Genomic DNA, 24,378 nt, shown 5'->3' on the forward strand with positions numbered 1-24,378 from the left:
TCCATGCCCATTTCCAATTGTGAAGTGCCATATAATTGTAAGTTGTTGTTGTAGCTGGAAGCGATAGATTCTTCCTGGATGGTCAAGAGCCAGATATGAGAGCAGTCACCACTCCACGAGCAAACCGATTAGAGGATATGGAATACCTCCTGCACCTTTACCAAACACTTTTTGGAGTTGGCTGCAGACAGTATCGATAAGTGCGAGAATATTCCTTATGAAAAATTTAGCTTATAGTTTCATTAGCTCATTATCATGCCCTCTGTTTCTTCTGCCTAGGTTTCATACAAATTACCTCTGTACCCTAATCTTACTGATTCCCTACATTATTTTAAAAACTGATTATATTCCCTTTATCATCTTCCCAATGTGAGTCGATTTAGCTTTGTTATCCTCTCCTCATAACTCACTGATCTAAAATCTAGAATTATCATTGATGCCTTCCTGTGATTCCTTTCTTCAGCCCCTGTGTCTTGAGTGCATTGATCACCTCTGGATATGGTGCTCGATATGTGGTTTCACTGCTATGGTCAGTTTTACTGAATTTATATTTAAGAATTCCTTGCACCTGCATTCTGTGAATCTACTTCTATACCCCAGTATTTTGCAGTACCATCTCAGAGTTACAAACATTTCAGAGTAACAGCTGCCATTTTGCATTACATCTCCTCCTACATTACACCGTATTTTAGTGCTTGATTCAGTTTGGTTTTGATAATTGTATCTAAAAGCAGGTTATTTTATACAAATAAAATAGTTTTTCCCTGTTACAAATACTGATGTTTTGGGGGCAATTTTAACCTAACCCACCCGTTGGGAAACTGGCTGGATCGGGTGCAATGCTGGTTTTACACCCTGCCCGATTTTACTCTCCATTGAAATCAATGGCGTAATATTGGGCGGGGTGTAAATCCGGCGTTCCAAGGAATCCCGTGGGTTTCCCGCCCGGCTAGTTAGATTAAAATGACCCCTTTTATAACTGTGGCCATTTCAAACTTAAATCAACTCACATTAAGAAAAAGATAAATGGAACATAATCAGTTTTTAAAATAATGTAGGGAATCAATAGAGTCATAGAGTTATACAGCACGGATAGAGGCCCTTCGGCCCATCGTTTCCGCGCCGGCCATCAAGCCCTGTCTAATCTAATCCCATATTCCAGCATTTGGTCCGTAGCCTTGTATGCTATGGCATTTCAAGTGCTCATCCAAATGCTTCTTGAATGTTGTGAGGGTTCCTGCCTCCACAACCCTTTCAGGCAGTGAGTTCCAGACTCCAACCACCCTCTGGGTGAAAAAGTTCTTTCTCAAATCCCCTCTAAACCTCCCGCCTTTTACCTTGAATCTATGCCCCCTTGTTATAGAACCCTCAACGAAGGGAAAAAGCTCCTTAGTATCCTTAATAATGCTGGTGTACAGAGGTCTTCAGGTGTCCATAACTCTGAGGCCTTGTTGTATTTGCTTTTTCAGCTGCAGCCGTGTACTCTGACTATGCTTAAACCCTGATTTAAATTCGGAGCGGGAATTGGGGGTTTGGAGGTGAATTAGGCGGCAACCTATCCCCCCCTGCCCCCACCCCCACTCCTCTGGAGCATGAGGCCTGGGAGATTTTATCTCTCAGGCCTCATTAGGCGTTTCCCTACACTGACTCCCACAAAGCCAACAGGAATGATGTCACCACCAGTGGCGGGAATCAACATTCGTGTATGGGCGGGGGAGGGGTGGGTGAGAGGCAGAGCCAGGCTGCCATAGGTGACCCACGGAAACAGTCCCCGGGCAAGGTAAGTAAGGAATTTGGTGGGGCGGTTGGGAAGTCCACGATCGAGTGAGGGGGAGGGAAGAATGGGGCAGGGGAGGCCAAAGGTATCATCATGGTGCCAGGAGGAGCACTCCTGCTCTTTGCCATTTAAATTAGGCCCCTGCTCCTCTGAGGTGGGCGTCCTTCCTGTGCCTGATTTCATGCTTGTTAAAATGGTGGAGATGTGGGAACCGGGCGCTAAACCCACCTCGCCATCTTAACCCCCAGCCCGGACCATTTTCACCACAGTGGGAAGGATTAAAATGCCTAGGATTTTTGGATTCGCTTTATTTAATGATGCAAACATGAATTGTATTTTACTTTTCAATATTAAATGCCTAGAAAGGTGTTAAGGAAGAAATATCTCTTCTCTGTGAGGGATAACCACTCTGCAAATACTTACCTTCCTATTATTAAATTTGCCCCCCATCTCTTCTTTGCCTAGTAGGATTGGGTTCCTGTCTTGTTGCACAATGTTGTACCTGTGGTTGAAAAGACCTGAATATAGACCAAATAGGATGATATATAAAGAGAGCAGGAAGGGAAGGAATGTGATACATGATGAAAATATCTCTGGATTGCCCGAAGTACCAATGATATGTGGAGAATACTTTAGCTTGAACATATTATGTTTGGAACTTACAAAGTTAAAACAGCATCCTGCCAATACAACTGTCTTTATACCATTACACCAGCATGCAGGATTATTAGCAGTGGCACTGTTTATTGGATAAATGTTTAAACAAATCCACTTACAGCTCAAATGTGTGACATTAACACAGTTGAGCTGTTAAGATATGCCACTGTTAGTAAGTCTGGGTGCTGAAGACTCAGTATTAAGATGGACATATTTTCAAGCATATTCTTTTTTTCTTATTTCCGTGTATTTTTTTTCGTGGTGTTGGCCAGTTTTAATTTGGGAATGTCATTTTTGGAGCGATACAGAACTAAAGTCCCACAGAAGTGATATTGCAACTTGAAAACTATAGAGCTATGCAGTTTTAATAATCCTACCTGGGAAAAAGAGATACTGTATTCTTCACATTCTGCATCAGTAGAAATTAACATATTGCTATATGTTCCTCCATCAAATGTCTGTTGTTGAGGTATTACAGTTTTGACATGTTACGTGAATTGAGTTGGCATAATCAATTTATGCCTTACTGCTCAATGGCCAGGTTCACCTGTGGCATAAAAATCATATATCATAGCTGGTCGCCAAATATATAGTGCAGGCCTGACTCTATATATCATACAGTTTCTTGGAAATATCAAAGATCATTATGCTTATAGCTATTAAAATGTATGATGGTATGGAAGGCAATTATCTGAGACTTTACAAATTTCATCAGTTTATATGTGAGTTTAATCAAATCCCTTAAGAAACCAATTCCAAGACTGCAATGCACAGCACAAAGCTGCCTGAACAGTGTAGCTGCATGCTAAATGTGTTTTGAATTATATCAGTGGTGGATAAAATTGCATAATGAGGAGAAGGCACAGCTAGAGGGGCTCTGCGGTATTCTGACACAGATGTACCATTATCAGAGGCTGTGGAGAGAAAATACAGTATTTACAAAAATAAATTGTGAAACTCATTTCCGACCCTTATTTTTGGTTCTCTCTGCACAATGCATCGTTGCCTAACTAAAAGAGTAGATGTGTTGATCTGCTCACACCCTTTCCCATGGCCATTCTTGAGGTGGCCATTAGAGGTGCACAAGAGTGGCTAATGGACATTTCCCTCTCTGAGAAGAGCCAGGCCTCAGCTCTGTGCTTCTCCCTACAACAAGGCCATGTTCAGGAGTTTGAAATGCAGAGAATCTCAGGCACATTTAATATTAGACTCTGGCATCTTTGCTACAGTGTCAATATCAATTGGATGGATAGGTTAAGAAGTACCAATTTGATGTTTAATTAAATGGAAGGTATTGCACATTGCTTTGGGAAATTATCTGGGTGTGATTATTGACTACTTAATGAAAATATGCAGTTAAAGTGAGGGTGTTTTCCATGAATCTAATCAAATACTGGGATGAATTTCTAGGGCATTTAGTTATATTTTATTTTTACCTTATGTAACACATTAGATAGTGTGGGGTACATTTTCCTTTGTTCAATACTGGCCCAGAAACTGCGGGAAAAATAATGGCAAATTAATGGCGCCCGCCATTGTTAGTTCACAAAAAATCCAGCAATTTGTGGCAAAGACAAGATGCGCCTTGAGTTCTGAGTCTCCACAAATTGCAGGACGATTCATGTCATAAGGACGCTGTTAATGACATGATTTATGGTCCTTACATGAAACGCATCCTTGGAGGCCCAGAAAGGGAACAAATGAAGCTTTAGATCGTGGATCATAGAATCATAGAATGGTTACAACACTGGAGGCCATTTGGGCCAACAAGCCCGTGCCTGCTCTTCGTAAGAGCAATCCAGTTAGTCCCGTTCCCCTGCAATTTTTTTCCCTTCAAGTATTTATCCAATTCCTTTTTGAAAGCCATGATTGAAACTGGTTACACCACCGTTTAAGGCAGCGCATTCTACATCATAAATGCTCACTGCGTAAAAAAGTTTTTCCTCACGTTACTTTTGGTTCTTTTGCCAATCACCTTAAATCTGTTTCCTCTGGTTCTCGACCCTTCTGCCAATGGTTCCAACCACAGCTTCTCCAGTCTATCCACGTAACTGAAATCCTTCATCCCTGGAACCATTCTAGTAAATCTTTTCTGCACCCTCTCTAAGGCCCTTACATTCTTCCTAAAGCGCGGTGCCCAGAATTGGTCACAATACTCCGGTTGTGGCCTAACCAGTATTTTATAAAGGTTCAATATAACTTCCTTGCTTTTGTGCTCTATGCCTCTATTCATAAAGCCCAGGATCCCATAAGCTTTTTTAATTGCTTTCTCAACCTGTCCTGCCATCTTCAAAGATTTGTGCACATATTACCCCAGGTCTCTCTGTTCCTGCACCCCCTTTACAATTGTACCATTTAGTTTATATTGCCTCTCCTCAGTCTTCCTGCCAAAATGTATCACTTTGCAATTCTCTGTGTTAAATTTCATCTGCCACGTATCCGCCCATCCACCAGCCTGTCTCTGCCCTTCTGAAATCTATTACTATCTTCCTCACTGTTTACGACACTTCCAAGTTTTATGTCATCTACAAATTTGAAATTGTGCCCTGTCATGTCATTAATATATACCAAAAAAGCAATGGTCCCAGTACCGACACCTGGGGAACACCACTGTATACCTTCCTCCAGTCCGAAAAACAACCGTTCACCACTACTCTCTGTTTCCTGTCACTTAGCCAATTTCGTATCCATGCTGCCACTGTCCCTTTTATTCCTTGGGCTTCAATTTTGCTGACAAGCCTATTATGTGGCACTTTATCAAACATCTTTTGAAAGTCCATATACACATCAACCGCATTGCCCTCATCAACCCTTTCTGTTACCTCATCAAAAAACTCAATCAAGTCAGTTAAAAACTATTTGCCTTTAACAAATCCGTGCTGGCTTTCCTTTATCCAAGCTGGAGTCTCCAGCAGGTGGTGAATTATTCCTAGAGGTTTTTTAAACTTTTTTTAACCTGTCTTTTTGTGCCGCTCCTGTTAGTGTCAGAAGGCAGTAATTTTCAGGATGTAGAGCTGGTTTGATACTCAGATATGCAAATTAGATAGATTCCTACAGGTAATAATTTTGGGATACAGTATATGAGTAAGAATGTTCGTACATTTTGCGCACCTAGCCTGCCATTCACTCATTATTAACTTCTCGAGGACCAATACAACAATTCCCAAACACAACTGGGTTACAATGTCCTCTTCTTCTGCTTGTTCTTTTCAATTTTTTTCTTACTTTTCTTTTCTGTCTCTCTTTTCTCTCTCTCTTAATGCATTCACTTTCCTTCTATTTCTCGTTCTGTAACTAATTTGACTCTAATTCACCCTATTTCCTTCTCCGCCGTTCGCTCTGTTTCTTTCTCTATCCCTTTCTTTCATGGGTTGAGGAGATAGACCACTGGGCACGACATTCATGAGGTCCCAGATTTGACGTTGACATTTTTGCGACATTATCAATTCACATTTCCAACAATTTGCGGGGCAAAAATAATGCAATCTGAAGGATGAGGAAAAAAGTCCAATTCACTTTGCTCTCCACAAGATGTGCCATTCCAGCAATTTCTGGGTCTATGTATAAATTGGCGAAACTTGCCAACTTTTTCACTAGCATTGGAGAACGGAGAATAATACATATTAGTATATAACTTGTCCCAAGTCCCGTTCACCCATCACCCCTGTGCTTGCTGACCTACATTGACTGGGAACACCTTGATTTTAAAATTCTCATCCTTGTTTTCAAACCCCTCCATGGCCTTGCCCTCCCTATCTCTGTAACCTCCTCCAGCCCTACAACCCTCCAAGATCTCTGCGCTCCTCTGATTCTGGCCTCTTGCACATCCCTGATTTTAATTGCTCCATCATTGGCGGCTGTGCCTTCAGCTGCCAAGGCCCTAAGCTCTGGAATTCCCTCCCTAAACCTCTCTGCCTCTACCTCTCTCTCCTACTTTAAGATGCTCCTCAAATCCTGCCTCTTTGATCCTGTCCTATTATCTCCTTATGTGGCTCGGTGTCAAATTTTGTTTGATAATCTGTCCTGTGAAGTGCTTTGGGACATTTTACCACGTTAAAGGCACTATATAAATGCAAGTTGTTGTTGTTGTTGTTGTTGTTGCAGTCTATGCAATCTTGAGTGCCTTACCTTAAAAATTACATATCCAGCATTACAACAGTGACTACACTTCAAAAGTACTTCATTGGCTTTGAAGCGCTTTGGAACGACCTAAGTTCAGGTAAGGCACTATATAAATGCAAGTTCTCTGCTTACAGTTCTGGTGCCCTTATTTAAGGAAGGACATACTTGCATTGGAGGCAGTTCAGAGAAGGTTCACTAGGTTGATTCCGGGTATGGAAGGGTTGTCTTATGAGGAAAGATTGAACAGGTTGGGTCTATACTCATTGGAGTTTAGAAGAATAAGAGGAGATCTTATTGAAACATACAAGATTCTGAGGGGACTCGATAGGGTAGATGCTGAGAGGATGTTACCCCTCACGTGGGAATCTAAAACTAGGGGCATAGTCTCAGAATAAGGGGTTGCCCGTTTAAGACGGAAATAAGGAGGAATTTCTTCTCCCAAAGGGTTGTGAATCTTTGGAATTCTTTACCCCAAAAAGCTGTGGAGGCTGAGTCATTGAATACATTCAAGGCTGAGTTAGACAAATTTGTGATGACCAAGGGAGTCAAAGGATATGGGGAAAGGGCGGGAAAGTGGAGTTGAGGTAAAAATCAGATCAGCCATGATCTCACTAAATGGCAGAGCAGGCTGGAGGGGCCAAATGGCCTACTCCTTCTCCTATCCCTTATGGTCTTATGATCTTCTCTCTATCTTTTCTTTCTTTTTTGGAGAGGGTTTAGAGAAAATGACCAGGATGATCCTGGGATTTAAAGCTATTAGTCATGAAGAGAACCCCATAGAATTGAACTTATTTTGATCAGCCAAAAAAATATATTGAGTGAGGACATGATCCAGGTCTTTGAAAATAAAATGAGGAATTTAGATGTAATGAGGTCCTAGATTATTTAGCATAGCCGTGATTGTAGAAATAGAGGACACAGCCTCAACTGAAACTTGAGATTGGAAAACATTTCTTTCCCCAGTGAGTAGTAGATATAGTGAGCTAATTCCTAACAAAAATGGTTAATTTTATGTCAATCAACTCTTTTAAGGAGGTTAATGAAGACCTGCTTAAAAATAAGATTGGGACAGTTATAAGGATAAGCATGGACACGGATGATTAAATACCCTATCAAACAGTTCTGTGGGACCATGGATATTCTATGTCAGGTACTACCAGTCCAAGAATGACCTGCATTTATATAGCATCGTATTACATCACTCAGAAACATCTCATGTTCAGGTACATGACTGTTGTTTTGTAGGCAAATGTAGCAGCCATTTTGCACACAGCAAGATCCCACAAACAGCAATTAAGTGAATGAGCAATTCATCTCTTTATTGGATGAGGGAGGAATGACATGCAGAAACTGAGCGAACTCCTTGCTCTTCTTTGAATAGTGCCATTGGATCTTTAATCTCCACCAGAACAAACAGACAGGGTCTCGGTTTCACATCCCCCTCCCCCATCGGAAAGATAGTACCACTGACTATCAGGACTGAATAATGTGGATTGTTACATTTAATTCAATATCCTGAAGTTTTTGCTTGATCATCTTGAGGAGGGAGTGAAACCAGCAAACAGCTCCGTACAGATTCATGTTATTTGAAGTTTCACCTGTGGTTATTCACCATTTTAAGGTTAAAATAAAGTGAGTTGGATGGAGTCCCTGACCCTGCAGATTGGACAAGTTCTTTCAGTAGGGCTCAGCTTGATGGCCATTTCTCACTTCATTCTTTGTGTTTTGCTTCACGTTGCAAGTATGTGAATCTCAAAACAATGCTTGTAAATGTCAATTAAATGGGCGACTTCTTTTCAGACGATATACTGAGTTGAAAGTATTTGATAAAAGTATACTCTATAGTTAAAAAAAATTACAGTAGTACGACACTGGTCGTTGATTCCGTGAGAATACGCCCTGGATGAAGTTTAATTTGGAAGAATCCCTAGGAATGACATGCACCACAAAAAACAATACAGTTTAAATAAAAAAATGCTTGACCTCAGATTCGGTTTCCTAAGGGGACTGTTAAAATTAAGCCTAAGCTAGCTTCAAACTTCCCCTCTTTGTCAACCATTTAACAGCTGGTGCTCTCTGACTCTGGCATTAATTGCAGCTCAGTTACAGTAAATAAAGTGTGTCATGACCACGATGCACTCAGATTTGCCACATTCACGCCATTTCCAGTATGTGTCCCATTCTTCTTGAAATGGCAGTTACCGCACGTGTTTACATCCCAACATAAAAATTAACCTGCACCGGCACAGTAATTTCCAGGACAGAAATATGTGAGAATTCTACAATAGGGAGAATTAAACTCAATGGCTTGTAGACCCGTTAAACATCTCCAAAACCTTGAGAGCAACGCTGAAACGTTTTGACATAAAAATGTTTGCCAGTTAACTGATATTTTGTGAAGCGTTGTGCGGTTTACTGGTTTTATTGGAAATTTAATGATACGTTTACATTAGGCGCCTGATATGGCCCAAATTGATATGATTATTAATTATGTACTGAATAAGCATGCTAATATAAAAACTTAAATATAAGTTGTGGAAACAGGACCATTTAATCACAGGGTGTACTGAGTAAACCAGGTGAAAATGCCAGGCCTTCTGAGGTAATGTAAACTTGTTACAAGTCAAAGCTTGCAGGATTTGACTCGTTTCCACATTATGTGATTTTCTGTACACTTGATGGATTTTCCATTTTTCAGACTGGAGAATTTAAATATTTGGTTCCAAGTGGCCAAAAAAACTGTATTAACTGAAAATATATATTTTTTTATCACAGGATGCATAATTTTCATATATCTCTGTTTAAAAAATATCAAAAAAGTGAGTCCTTAATCAGAATGTGTGGAGATGACAATATTCAATATTATTCAATGTTTTGTTTACCTATGGAGCACTTAGAATCACAGCCTAGTCAGGACTGTCATTCCAAAGAAAAATCCATACTTTGGAGACACAATATAAAGCACATCCACTCACCACAAAAGATGTCTTTATTTTCTTCTAACACTGGGTAAAATCAAAATTAATCAGAGTTATCGGTGTTGTTTTATTTGGCTCAAATCCAAAAATGCTGTACTTTTACCACAGATTAGAACAAATCAAAAAACTTGCAGACTTGTTCAAAACAAAGGATGTTGTTTGTTTTATTTTGCCCTTAGTTAATAATTAAACCTGTACTTTAGGTTTCAAATATGTGCGCTTTGCGATTGCCTCGCTGTACCTGGTGTATTACACACGATATTTGTTTTGAATTTCTGTTCATCTGACTCCTGTGACATTGTGTCACTCTAGCTCTGGGAAATAATTCCAGCGGTACAGGTAGATGAATCTGACATAGTTGAGAACTAACAGCATGTCAGACACTTTTTTTTTTCTATGGAAGGCTATAGATCAGGGAAGGGAATATGCCAGAGTTGGGTGGGTGACAGGGGAATAACATCCCTTTCTCCTCCATCGACAGGGGTAATAACTCCTGGCTCTCTGGGGAGAAATTGAAAAAGCAATAGCCATGAGCTGTGAAGCAATGCCTGTAGGAGAATTGAAAGTTAATGCTCTTCTTTATTTTTTGTCAGGAGTTGCATCTCAGTGTCATTGTTACGAAACTATTCGGAAATGTTATGCTAGGTTTGAAAATCCTTTCATGTTCCACTTTCTGAAGAAGGTGAGTGCAAAGCGAACCTGGAGAGCGTTGGAAAGATAAGCCCCACCAGTAGGTTTTCTCAGTCAAGAAGGACAAGGCCCTGTCACATCAGTCAGGACGAGGGGGTCAGGGCAGAGCCTGTTGATGAGTGAGGAAAAAAGAAGTGAATTCATTCTGCTTCAGGCACTTTGTCAAGTGCCAGTAGCTTACTGTTGAAAACTAGTCACCCATCACTGTGTTACTGCCATAGGGGTCAATTCCTATGTATAAATCATGGGCCTGCATAGGTTTTGAAACTTATTGCAGTTACCAAGGAAATGAAAATAAGGAAAATGCTTCTGCCTTGATTGGAAGGACTCAAAATATCTTCCCACATGTTGCTGCTTAATAAAATGTGTGGCTGTATTGATTCATAGAATCAAGTCATTAAAATGTGCAGTTTTGTTTATTGGAATGAAGCAATTAAATGGTTCACTTATGCCAGAAATAACCTTTTCTGATGAAAAACTATTGATTTTTTGCCACAGCTTTATAAGTGACAATGTTTTTGATTACTACTGACAAACCTCCTTAGAGTGTTAATTAAAAATGTACCAGATGAGCAGGTGCAGGAGATCATTAAGGAATGTGAGTACTACAGACCCATAATACATTTTTTACCTTTCCATAATGAATAGGGCACCAGAGAAAATAACAACTTCATCAGCAAAATTATCATCTTCACAATTTAAATATCGTTAATTCCTTTACCTTTAGAAACAAAGCAACTTGCCTTTAAATTATCATTTAATTTACGTTATAAGTATTTACTTAATGTCATGTAGATGTAGTTGCGTTCCTTAAAACGCTTCTTTATTGTAAATATGTAATGACATGTCGCAGGGTGTTTCCTTTTCCTTGGTTAATGATCTGTTATAGTTTGATAGGAGGTTTAAAGATTATTACATAAAAAACCAATGAATGCTGTTGAAGACATGAACTATAATTAAAAAATTAAGATAATTATATAGTTTTTCTTCTCATATCCCTTATGGTCCCTGGTTAATCTATAAAATGTAGAAAGTATTTCACTTTGTGCCAGCGAAATACAATACTCATAAGTAAAGTACTGAATAAACAGTTCTATGAATATTGTGCCACAGATCACAAGTTGTAGGATCATTGATTATAAAATTCCTTTCCAAAATTTAGTACAGCCAGGTTTAATATTATGTGATATTTATTAAGGCTCATGTTCTGCAAAATGTTATTAATGTGTTGAAGAAAAATATATGCAAAGTATCATCTTTAATTACCTAAACATTACATTGACGGTATAGACCACACACAGACACACGCGCACAGTTGGGCACAAGCTCACACATGCACGCACACGTGCGCGCACACATATACACACGTACTGAGCCCTGGTAGTACTAGTTAAGTGCTTGACTCGCAACCAAAAGTAGCAAGTTCAAGAAGTGTCAGGCACCACTCAAATTCACTTTACCATACTTGGATGAGGATCAGTAATTTATTGCTGCTCTAGTTTTTTTCTTGGTGGGGGGGAAAGGAGGATAATTGTCTACCTCACCCTTGGTAACCAATCGTAGGATAGTATTGATAGTGCTTGTAGAGAAGTCCATGATGCAGATGTCCCACCCCTGTTAGCAAGAAGAGTAATATATAATGGCTAAGTATCTTGCAATGGGGAAATTGGGAAGAAAGATAGACTTTCAAGACATTTTTCTGATATAAAATCAACAGTGATTATGGGAAGTTCAAGCCAAGTGGCCAAGGGGGGAAGGAGAATAAGAGGTGCCTAAGCCTTAATATTAGGTCAAAAGAGCAAATAGTAATAACTACAAAATTGATTTAGCAGCTGATTATGGACTCCAAAACCTCAGGGGACTCTGATTCCTACTAAACAATAAGCATTAATTCCATGTGGAGCTGCAGGAATATTAGGGATAAATAGCCATAATGGTTACTTGCAGGGATCATTGGTAATCTTAAATACAGTATCACAGAAGTCTCTAAAAGTACAGCAACTTCACACTTTTATCCCTTTATAAACCACTACTTTTCCACAAGTACACCGAAACCGACAACTGCAGCAACTAGCACCATTTCTATGTGGTTGCCGTTAGTTCAGATTGCATTGAATTATAGAATCTTACGGCACAGAAGGACGCCTTTCGGCCCATCATGTCTGTACCAGCTCTTTGAAAGAGATATCCAATTAGACCCACTCCCCTGCAAATTTCTCCTTTTCGAGTATATATGCAATGCCCTTTTGAAAGTTACTATTGAATCTGTTTCCACCACCCTTTCAAGCAGTGCATTCCAGATCATAACAACTCGATCCATAAAATTTTTTTCCTCATCTCCCCCCTGGTTCTTTTTGCCAATTATCTTAAATCTGTGTCCTCTGGTTACTGACCCTCCTGCCAACGGAAACAGTTTCTCCCTATCTACTTATCAAATCCCCTCATAATTTTGAACACCTCTATTAAATCTTCCCTTAACCTTCTCTGCTTTAAGGAGAACAATCTCAGCTTCTCTAGTCTCGCCACATAACTGAAGTCCCTCGTCCTTGGTATCATTCTAGTAAATCTCCTCTGTATCCTCTCCAAAATTTTTATCTGTTGTGAAGTGAAACACATCGGGCCAGATTTTGCGGTCAAAGTAACAGTGAGGCTAATGGCGCTCTCCATTATTTATGCGTAAATGGTGCAGCAACTTCAGGCGAGATGCAGATAAGTGGTTAAATGCGAATATCCAAAAGTTGCTGTCCAAGTTGTGCCGCTCTGCCATTAGCTTCGTGAAAATGGCATCTCGTTGTCTGCCTCACCGTTGACCCGTTGCCCTTTTTCCCTCGCTGCGCCGTTATCAGCTCACACTATCAGCAACTTTGTGGGCAAACATGTGGAGGGGCAAGTCTAACTAATGGCAGACACAGTTACATGCCCTGCTACAGAAAAATGTAGCCCATCGTGTAAATTGTGCAGACTTATATATCTTATTGTTACCAGGGAGCAAAAGTGCCCACCTCCTAATGCCATTTTTTTTAGATCAGCTTTGGATTACACTGTTCCAGATCAGGCTTGTGCAAACAGGCTGAGTGCTTTCTCCTGTTGTTTGTTTTATCCCCTGTAGCACTTAATCCATGGATTGAACAGTAACTTGATACAATGGAGAAATAATTTCTTATAAACACCAAAGTAGATCAAATTAATTTGGATCAATGGACTTGAATTAAGTTTGATCTTCTTTGCATAGGTTCATTTTCTTGAACCCATCATTTAAATGTTTAACTGGTTCTTTAGTTCTATCACTGATATGGTTTTGGGTTGATGTTTAGCTTTTTCAGGCTGTACATTACTGAGAGAAGAATGCAAGGCCACTTTTGAGTGGTTGCTTGCCCTCAACAAATAATTTCCACTTACAAAGCTTGATGGGTTAAACATATCATTGAACCAGTACCAGATTTATTATATAGGAGTGAGTCTGAAACAAAATTGGTAATATAACCCTGCCTAATTGTGCCATCTGGAATCATATGGCACAGAAATTATAGCTATTCAAAAATTGGCTTCAGGCCAGTGTGATCACAGAGGTGCCATAGTGTAAACACTTTCGAGGACTCAATCCAGGATTTCTATTCCAATCTTTTTCTTGTTGTACGTTAAAACATCACATAATCTCTCTTCCTCTACCCCCGCCCCCACCCAGCAGTAGGGTTGCCAACTCTGGTTGGATGTATTACTGGAGGTTTCATTACATGACCTCCCGCCTTCAACTGCCCTGCCCTTTTTTTCCTTCTCCAATATTTTTATAACTAATAAACAAAAGTGTTCAAATAAAATGAAAAAAACACAATTGTTTAAATGATTTTTCTCCCGGGATGCTTGCAGCAGTGGCCAGGAGATTAATCTTTAATTCCTGGAGACTCCAGGACAATCCTGGAGGGTTGGCAACCCTACCCAGCAGTGCTGGACCATTGTACAGATGACGAATGTCAAATCATAGTAGCAAGCCTAATAGCCCTCCTGTGGCAAGCAGTGTAAATGGGGGCTGTGGCAATTGATTTTCTTATCTTAGAACCCAGAGTGGACTACAACACTTCCAGTCTGAATAAGCCGAGTTTGCAAGTCTACCGAAGCTGGTGAAGAATTATAGACCGAAAAGGTAAAATACTAAATTAAGTTAATAATCGGGATCCTCTTGTCTAAAGCTGGTGGACTCACAGCTGTATTAAGATGCCTGATCTGTAGCAATGTGTTTGTGTAGTTACCAGTAAATGCTTCCCTTCCGCAGGTAATGCCATAAAGTCTTTCTTGTCAGTCCTCTGTGCTGCAGAGACAGAAGAACATCAAACAACAATTGTGTGACTTCTTTCAAGCGGCTCATTTGTTAGACGGGTTTCTTGTCAAACATGCACAACTCTGATTCTCACAGGACTGGCCCTTCTCTTTATTCTGTAGTACATATTGAAAAATCATTCCTGTCAGCTGACACTCTCCCAGCTGCTCACAAGAACTTTGGCATAGTTTTCATAACCTATAAAGCACTAAAGCAGAACACCGCTCCGATAAAATGCCTGAGGAATTTGGAGGGCTGCCACAGAGGATACAGACGACTCTGTTGCAATCTGACAGAAATTTCCACAAAACGCTGAAACCTAAGCATGCAGTCCCAGGAGCTGGCTGCGGCAGTTTACTTGAACTAAACATATATCAACTGTCACACGTCGACAGTCAATGTTGACCAAACACAATGGAACATCCAGATGGCTTAAACAAAGTGCACAAGATGTGAACTGCTATTTCCAGCTGTTTACATCAACTTCCAGTGTTACGGCTAGTTTTATTTTGTGCTACAAATAAATGTTTTAAGGATGCCAAATATGCAGGTTCCAGGTACAGCTTCCTCCACAGCTCTTATCCTCAGTTTTCAACTTCCCAACATTTAAACGCTGCAAATGGAAAAAAGTGGGTTCCCGGTATTAATTCAGAGATGTTATGAACTCATCCTGTCCCTCAAGTTGGAGAATTGAATAGTTAGTGTGTATAAGTGTCTTTAAAGTATTTATTCTTAGTAAAATCAAAGTATTATCTTCCAACGCAAGGCAATGGGGAAGATTTTAGAAGAAGGTAAATGGCATTTTTGTGACAAATTGTATTGATAAATTATTAATTGAGAATTCTAAAAGCATTACACAGGCGTATTATTCTGCCAGAAATAATCAGATATGCCACAAAATAGGTATTAATATTTTTGACATAAATTGGATTTTTTTCCCTCAAGTTCCCCTTCTGCCTTGGGTTTCGTAAATAGGTGCCTGGAAATTGCTGTTCAAGAATAAAAACTGTTAGTTATTGCACATATCCTCAGTGAAACTTGATCAGGCTGAGAAAAGAACCTTCACTAAGGCGTGCTTGGTGCATAAATCAAAACGGTGCTCATTCTTACCCACGATCCTTAGTGTAGGTGATTCCACTGTTGTTGTCTTTTGAAGCAATTTCACATACCTAAAAGAATAAAGATCAGAACTAGCAACATTGATAATTAAAGATTGGAGGAAAATTAAACTGATAAAGGCTAGATGAGGTCCAATCCAGTGACAGTATGGGGGGGTGGGGTGCAATTAGATTCCCTGCCTGTCTGTTAAGGGATTTATCAGACTTCCTTAGTGGTGTAGGAAGGATGTCTCTATGGTCATGCTGTAATCTTGGTTTTGTACTTTGTACCTTACTGAAGGATTCCATAAGAAGGGGTTTGTTGGAGGTTTCAAAATAGCTTCTCATGATTTTTGATATTGAGATAGCATGCAAACATTACATTAATTATTAGACTCCCACATTTTTAAAAATAGTTTCTGAGTTGATTTCTGCATCCAAATCTAATCTGAACATATCCTTAGAATGAATCTTCAGTTGCAATTGTTCTGCTCATTGTACTACATAGTACTGCATTTTGTGATATACATACTTCAGTAATGCATACTAAAACAATCTAGACAAACCCGATATTATTGCAGATGATTATGGTGAACATAAGAAATAGGAGCAGGAGTGGGCCATATGGCCCCTCGAGCCTGCTCCGCCATTCAATAAGATCATGGCTGATCTTCAACCTCAACTCCACTTTCCCGCATGATCCCCATATCTCTTGATTCCCTTAAAGTCCAAAAATCTATCATTCTCAGTCTTGAATATACTCAATGAGAGTATATTCAAGACTGAGAATCCACAGCCCTTTGGGGTAGAGAATTCCAAAGATTCATAAACCTCTGCGTGAAGAAATTTCTTCTCATCTCAGTCCTAAATGGCCGACCCTTTATCCAGAGACTCCCTAGTTCTAGACTCTCCAGCCCAGGGAAACAGCCTCTCAGCATCTACCCTGTCAAGCCCTCTCAGAATCTTATATGTTTTAATGAGATCACCTCTCCTTCTTCTAAACTCCAGAGAGTATAGGCCCGTTCTACTCAATCTTTCCTCATAGGACAACCCTCTCATCTCATGAATCAATCTAGTGAAACTTCGTTGCACCGCCTCTAAGGCTAGTATATCCTTCCTTAGGTAAGGAGACCAAACTGTACACAGTACTCCAGGTGTGGTCTCACCAAAGCCCTGTACAATTGCAGCAAGACTTCCTTACTCTTGTACTCCAACCCCCTTGCAATAAAAGCCAACATACTATTTGCCTTCCTAATTGCTTGCTGTACCTGCCTGTTAACTTTCTGTGCTTCGTGTGCGAGGACACTCAAATCCCTCTGCACTCCAACATTTAATAGTTTCTCACCATTTAAAAAACATTCTGTTTTTCTATTCTTTCTACCAAAGTGAATAACCTCACATTTCCCCACATTATACTCCATCTGCCACCTTCTTGCCCACTCACCTAACCTGTCTATATCCCTTTGTAGACTCTTTGGGCTCAATTTTAAAAGGGCAGTGGCGGAGGTGGGGGGAGGGGCGGGTCAGTGGCCGTGCGGCAAACCTGAGTAATAAAAACTTACCGTTCCCCATGCGATCGCGACTTAATTGGTGCCCCTTAACCTTGTTTCTGGGTTTGCCGTTCAAAAGCTGCACGGTCGGCAGACTGCGCACCTGCATGACAGGCTGTCAGCTGAAGCGCCTGGATTTAAAGGGCCATTGCTCCAATGGATTTTGCTGGAGCAAACAGCAAGAAGATCCAATGGAGAAGCACATCAAGGCTGCTCCAAGATTCAACGATGCCTCACTCCAGCTGCTACTGGCCGAGGTGAGGAGGAGGGGGGAATTATTTTACCCGGCCGACGGGAGGAAGCGCCCTGCCTCTGCCACCAAGAAGGCCTGGCTTGAGGTGGCAGAGGAGGTCACCAGCAGCAGCAACATCTCCCGCACCTGGATCCAGTGCAGGAAGGGTTTCAATGACCTAACTAGGTCAGTAAAAGTGAGTACACTTACTGATTCTCCTGGATTCTGTGGTGCACATCACCACCCCCAACCCCTCACTTCATTCTGCACTGCCAAGACTACTCCATCACATCACTCCTCAAACCCACTTAAGGCTCATCTTCAACTTACCTTCACTTCCTCACACTTCCTCACCTCCACATTTGTGACCCCCCCCCCCCACCACTACCACTCACCCCAATCCTGATCCAATGTGATGTCTCTGTTTCATACTCACCCTCTGATGCACCTCTTTCACAGTCAGCCTCACCCAAAGCAATGCATTCATCGGCTGACCACCTCACCATCACTCACTCACACGACTGTACTTTCTCCCCATGTAGGAGAAGAGAGTGCAAAATGCACGCGAGAGGGCGAGGACGGGAGGGAGGGGGGCCACAACAAATAGTGGTCCTCACAGACGTGGAGGAGGAGGCCCTGCAGATCAGCCGCACCCTTGAGTGCTTGTCCGTTGGGGACACTGAGACTGGCACCCCACAACTTTAACATTCATCACACACAACATGAATTAATGTTAACAATCCTTGCAATGTGGAACACCTCAGTATGCTCACCGCAACATGACACATCTGTGATGCTGCGCCTGGTGAGGATGGTGATGTTTCATCCTCTGATGTACTGGTGAATGCAGCCATCGTGCCCCCCATCCTGATGGTGTCAGTTTGAGGGGGTCCGAAAAATTGGTAAATATGTGTAAACAGAACAATTCTGAGTGGGAACCAAGAATATTCAGTTTAAACACAAAGATCTCCCAGCCAAAAGTTTGTCAGAGATAACTGAGTGTCCTGCTGCAATAACTCACCTTTTATCCCCATCTGTCAAACAGGGATTTAAATGTCCAAGTGGCTACCGGCTGAAACATGACTCCTTCACCAAGGCATGTTTCACACAGCACGGGAAACACGTTGAGGCAGCATTGAAATCGCTTGCCTTCATTGTAAATTGCATTTATTCATTTTTAAACTACTTCAACTAGTTCAATTGCTGCATTAAGCATGGTAAGCCTGCGGGACTACCGGATTTGGGAATGGCACGCGCACCCAGATGACTCTGGGTTGTGCGCGTTCTTCAGCGTGTTGGAGCTGGGATTTCTGCCCACTCCACAGCTCCTCCTCACAGCTTACTTTCCCACCTAGCTTTGTGTTGTTAGTAAACTTGGATACATTACACTCGGTCCCTTCATTTAAGTCATTAATATAGATTGTAAATAGCTGAGGCCCAAGCATTGATCCCTGCGGCACCCCACTAGTTACAGCCTGCCAACCTGAAAATGACCCGTTTATTCTTACCCTCAGTTTTCTGTCTGTTAACCAATCCTCTATCCATGCTAATATATTACCCCCAATCCCATGAGCCCTCATCTTGTGTAACGACCTTTCGTGTGGCACCTTATCGAATGCCTTTTGAAAATCCAAATATACTACATCCACTGGTTCCCCTTTATCTACCCTGATAGTTACATCCTCAAAAAACTCTAATAGATTTGTCATACACAACTTCCCTTTCATAAAACCATTTTGACTCTGCCTAATCATATTATGATTTTCTAAGTGCCCTGTTACCACATCCTTAATAACGGATTCCAACATTTTCCCGACTACTGATGTCAAGCTAACTGGCCTGTAGTTCCCTGTTTTCTCTCTCCCTCCTTTCTTGAACAGCGATGTTACATTTTCTGCCTTCCAATCCACTGGGACCATTTTAGAATCTAGGGAATTTGAGAAGATCACAACCAATGCATCCTCTATCTCTGCAGCCACCTCTTTTAGAACCCTAGGATGTAGGGTTATTAAGAGAATGCAGTTCTTCTTCAATTCTGAATTTATAGGTGTACATGTTCTCTCCAAATCAACCTAGCAGTTCATAGCCTATAGACTTTAAAAATATACCTCTTGATCCTCCATTTGTGCTGAGTCAAAAGCTCAGATGGGATAGCATTTAAAAAAAAATTTATTCATGAGATGTGGACGTCACTGGCAAGGCCAGCATTTATTGCCCATCACTAATTGCCCTTAAGAAGGTGAACGGCTACAGTCTGTGTGGTGAAGGTTCTCCCACAGTGCTGTTAGGAAGGGAGTTCCAGGATTTTGACCCAGCGACGATGAAGGATATGTTTCCAAGTCAGGATGGTGTGTGACTTGGAGGGGAACGTGCAGGTGGTGGTGTTCCCATGCGAATGCTGCCCTTATCCTTCTTGGTGGTAAAGGTCGCGGGTTTGGGAGGTGCTGTTGAAGAAGCCGTGGCGATTTGCTGCAGTGCATCTTGTGGACGGTAAACATTGCAGCCATGGTGCGCCGGTGGTGGAGGGAGTGAATGTTTAAGGTAGTACCAATCAAGCGGGCTGCTTTGTCCTGGATGGTGTCGAGCTTCTTGAGTATTGTTGGAGCTGCACTCATCCAGGCAAGTGGAGAGTATTCCATCACACTCCTGACTTGTGCCTTGTAGATGGTGGAAAGGCTTTGGGGAGTCAGGAGGTGAGTCACTCGTCGCGGAATACCCAGCCTCTGACTTGCTCTTTTAACCACAGTATTTATGTGGCTGGTCCAGTTTAGTTTCTGGTCAATGGTGACTACCCAGGATGTTGATGGTGGGGGATTCGGCGATGGTAATGCCGTTGAATGTCAAGGGGAGGTGGTTAGACTCTCTCTTGTTGGAGATGGTTATTGCCTGGGATGCCACATGCTCCTGGGCTAGTGATGAAGGATCAGCCAAGATTTGTACTTCTAATTACTATCCATGAGTGGAAAGTGAGCATTTGTGAACATAAGATTGAAGATAAGATACAACTTGGCTGTGATGCTTTCCATATTTGAATAGACTCTCACTGTCTAGGATCACCTGTGGTGAATGGTTGTCAAGGGGAGGTACCAGAAGGTGACTGACATGCCTGGAACTGTGCCTCAGCATGAACCCATGCTTTCAAATCACCTAGTAACATAGGAACATAGGAACAGGAGTAGGCCATTCAGCCCCTCGTGCCTGCTCTGCCATTTGATAAGATCATGGCTGATCTGTGATCTAACTCCATATACCTGCCTTTGGCCCATATCCCTTAATACCTTTGGTTGCCAAAAAGCTATCTATCTCAGATTTAAATTTAGCAATTGAGCTAGTATCAATTGCCGTTTGCGGAAGAGAGTTCCAAACTTCTACCACCCTTTGTGTGTAGAAATGTTTTCTAATCTCACTCCTGAAAGGTCTGGCTCTAATTTTTAGACTGTGCCCCCTACTCCTAAAATCCCCAACCAGCGGAAATAATTTCTCTCTATCCACCCTATCTGTTCCCCTCCACCTTTAACAAATAGTGTGACTAACATTTTTTCTTTTTCTTCTGCAGGACAGCTGTCAACCCCCAGCCTGCCACGAGGACCTGACGACGAGCTGTCGTGCTGTTCTCAGAGCCCGGTGACTTCCACTAAGGTACAGTCAGAGCCCTTAACTCACTGAGCAAGCTGCTCTTCCTTTCACCACTAAGCTTGTAAAATCACAGCCTTGTTTTATATTAGTTGCTAAGTTCATTCTGGGGTTCTCTATATTAGATAAACATGTCAAGAATAAGGGCTTAATTTCTGTTGAACTGGATGTTTTTACTTAAAACATTTTGTTTCCCTTATATTATATTTACAGTATGTGTACATAGCACAAATGAGTCCATAAATCCAGAAGTCTCTCCTCCCACATGCCAAATGATTATGGTGTAAATCTTTTCATATATTCTTGATATTTTAGATATATACACACATATATGTACATAATGTATACACACGTACATAATGTATACACACATATACACATACCAAATATATACATACCCACTGGGGCTGAAAATCCACATAAGTGCCATGATGTGCCTGCCCGTGACCTCCAACACTGACCCCGCTGATCTTGGGTTGTGGGCCCCCCCCCCCCCCACTACAGGAGCTGGAAGTGCTGTGGATTGTCTGCCCCTTTTTTATGCAAATGATAAGCAGCTACTGATAAAATATCACTATTGTCTGCTTGTGTTAGCTTTTTAAACTGGAAACTATATAATTGATAATGGGAAGAATAATTATATGTTGCAGCATCAAGTCAGCAGTGGTTTGAGGTATTTTATCAGGAAGGAGACAATGCAGTGACCATTGGAGCCTCTATGGGTTCTTAGTATATCAGCAGACACAGAATACACATCTTCAGATATAACATACCCATGAACATGCGTCTTTGTGAAAGAAAAGGACTTGTAACATACCAATAAATCCTCTGATTGACTATAATGTTTACAGACCACTGCCAGTGTAGCTCCCTGATCAACTAACAACAGGCTAACTCGTCACAGAGTAAGATAGACAATACCTGTTCAGACCCCCTTCCCCCACCCGTGTCCACATGAAAGTGGAACACTCACTCACTCACTTACTCACTCTCACTCACTCACTCACACACACACACACACGTACGCAGAAAACTGGCCAGAATTCCATCATGAACGGAGCATGAGCCCTGGGACTATGATGTATGACCACAGGAAACTGAAGCAAGATCCTGAACCCCACTACACTATCGAGTCCTTCAAGATTCCATTGTCACTATATCATAATATGGTTAATTTTTCAACAGCCTCTAAATTATATCCTTCATGTTTTATGTACTTCTGTATTTTTTTCCTCCTTAAATAATATTCAGGAGAAAACTTGACTGCAGAGCATTTTTAATGTTAAATAATATTTTTACATACTCTTTTCATTGAACTGACACTTTCTTTCATGATTTCAACCTTTACAATATAATTGCTGTGGTTACAAGTGCTGCAAGCCCCATGTATTGGTTTGTTAAACCTGGATATCCCTCACAATTGGTATTGCACAAATTAACAGTACCAACACGATTAGATGGTCCCAGGGAAAAAGTGATTTCAGTTCTGTTCAAGTTTGACGTTATAATAAATGATGGTTTCTGTGAGGATGGTCACTATCAGATCTGTAGAATTGCCTGTTGGCAATAGGTGACAACTGATTGGATGTTGGTGACTTACGAGTGGAGGCAATGATTACATCATTGCAGTGCACTCGGATTTATGACTAACAGCCAGTATTATAGACCCAGTGTAAGCAGAGTGGAGGGTTACAAATATTAAAGCAGTAACCCATTTTAAAATTCAAAACGGATTGGATTGAAATCTCTCTCTTCCATAATTCTATCATTGTGTGAGTATTCTGAATTTCTTTTTGTGGGATGGGCAAAGGGAATTTGAAACTATCTGTGTCGGACTTTTTGGAAGTTGAAACTGTCTTTAGTCACTAGTGGATTGTCCCATGGTGTCTGTCCCAGGGGAGACCAGGACCTGGGGTAAGGTTTTACTGGGACCCTGCTGCAGCCTTAATGTGATGGCGGTTCACTTATCACTGAATTCATTGAAGCAAAATATCACATCACTGATTTGAGGTGAAAATATTGTATGATGCACTAATACCAAAATAAACAGTTATAGAACCTTACAAGTCTACAGCACAAAAGGAGGCCGTTCGGCCCATGTGTTTCTGCCGGCTCTTTGCTATAGCAATCCAAAACTAATCCCACTACCCTGCTTTCTCCCCATAGCCTTGTACTTTCCTCTGCTATAATAATTGTAACATCATTTTTACTCATTTTACCGTCATTCACTTAAGATTAAAGCAATATTGTTTGTCCTTTTTTCCCAAAAACTCTTATTCTCAGTTTTTTATGTTATAAAAAATATATATTTTTGTTCTACCTTCCAAGGTGGATTTATAGTATTTGCTTAAGATGACAATAATGTTGTTTACTTATATTTCCTTTCTCTCTCAAGAACTTCCTTATTCTTAGTTATTTAATGATTATAAAAGATATTTTTTCTCCTCCTTACTTCCTATGGTGGATTTGTAGTTCTTGAGAAAGCTGTTGTTGGTGTAGACTCTTCTCAATGTTAAATCCCCAATGACCAGCGCCTGAACAGGTGGACATCCAGACCTTAGTCTGGGCCTGGCTGACTCTGGCTATATAATGTTTGAGGTCAGCATCGAAACACCTCATAAACACCTCCCTCTGAGCCTGCACAAACATTCATCCCCTCAGCGTCCCCCCTCCCCAAAAAAGGAACCCATGCCAATTAATGCCATCAACTCAGAATTTTAATTTAATTTCTTAAACTGTATAAAATATTGAAAAACTTTGATTTTTTTCACCACTTGTGTATCACAGCTGTTGTTTGCCGTTGTAGAATTCGCTTATTGGAACAGGGTGAAAGCTACAATTCCCATACTGTATCTCTCACTGGAACCCTCCAGTCCTATTCTATCTAGTCAGCATGCGATGTGGCTTCTTGTGGTGAACTCTGGATATTGAAGTTTCACAAGAACAGAGGAAAACCTCTTTCTCACACGCACACAGAATTTGTTAAGAGCAGCTGAGTGAAATTCCCAACAGAGGATAAAGACTAAAGGTCAGGTTTTAAGTGGGGAAAGGTTCTAGTAGGCCTTTCTAACATTAAATAATCAATCTTATGGGTAAACACTGATTCTTTATATAGGTAATGATATATTTATGTGCTTATTATATTGTAAATATTGGTGCTGAAATCCTCAATGCTTCCAGTGCACTCCAGCCATAACTGCAGCAGGTGTGCATTGGAAAGGCCACAAATTTTGCCAGGACACAGATACGCCAGGCCGCAGCCTACTGCTGAAGTTCTCATGGACCATGTTGAGAGTGGAACTTCCCCTGCTCTAAACAAGGTTATAG

The 24,378-nt window shown here is 41.0% G+C and overlaps 1 protein-coding gene across 1 annotated transcript in view; it reads left to right on the forward strand.

Moving 5' to 3' along the window:
- Positions 1 to 24,378, forward strand: part of LOC137324915 (adhesion G-protein coupled receptor D2) — a 257,856-nt gene that overhangs the window by 170,221 nt on the left and 63,257 nt on the right. The window contains exon 23 of the mRNA XM_067989607.1: positions 20,975 to 21,057. Within this exon, the coding sequence (XP_067845708.1) occupies positions 20,975 to 21,057 (83 nt within the window). The remainder of the gene's footprint in view (positions 1 to 20,974; positions 21,058 to 24,378) is intronic.

The sequence above is a fragment of the Heptranchias perlo genome, chromosome 9 (genome assembly GCF_035084215.1).
Source record: "Heptranchias perlo isolate sHepPer1 chromosome 9, sHepPer1.hap1, whole genome shotgun sequence".
Lineage (NCBI taxonomy): Eukaryota > Metazoa > Chordata > Chondrichthyes > Hexanchiformes > Hexanchidae > Heptranchias > Heptranchias perlo.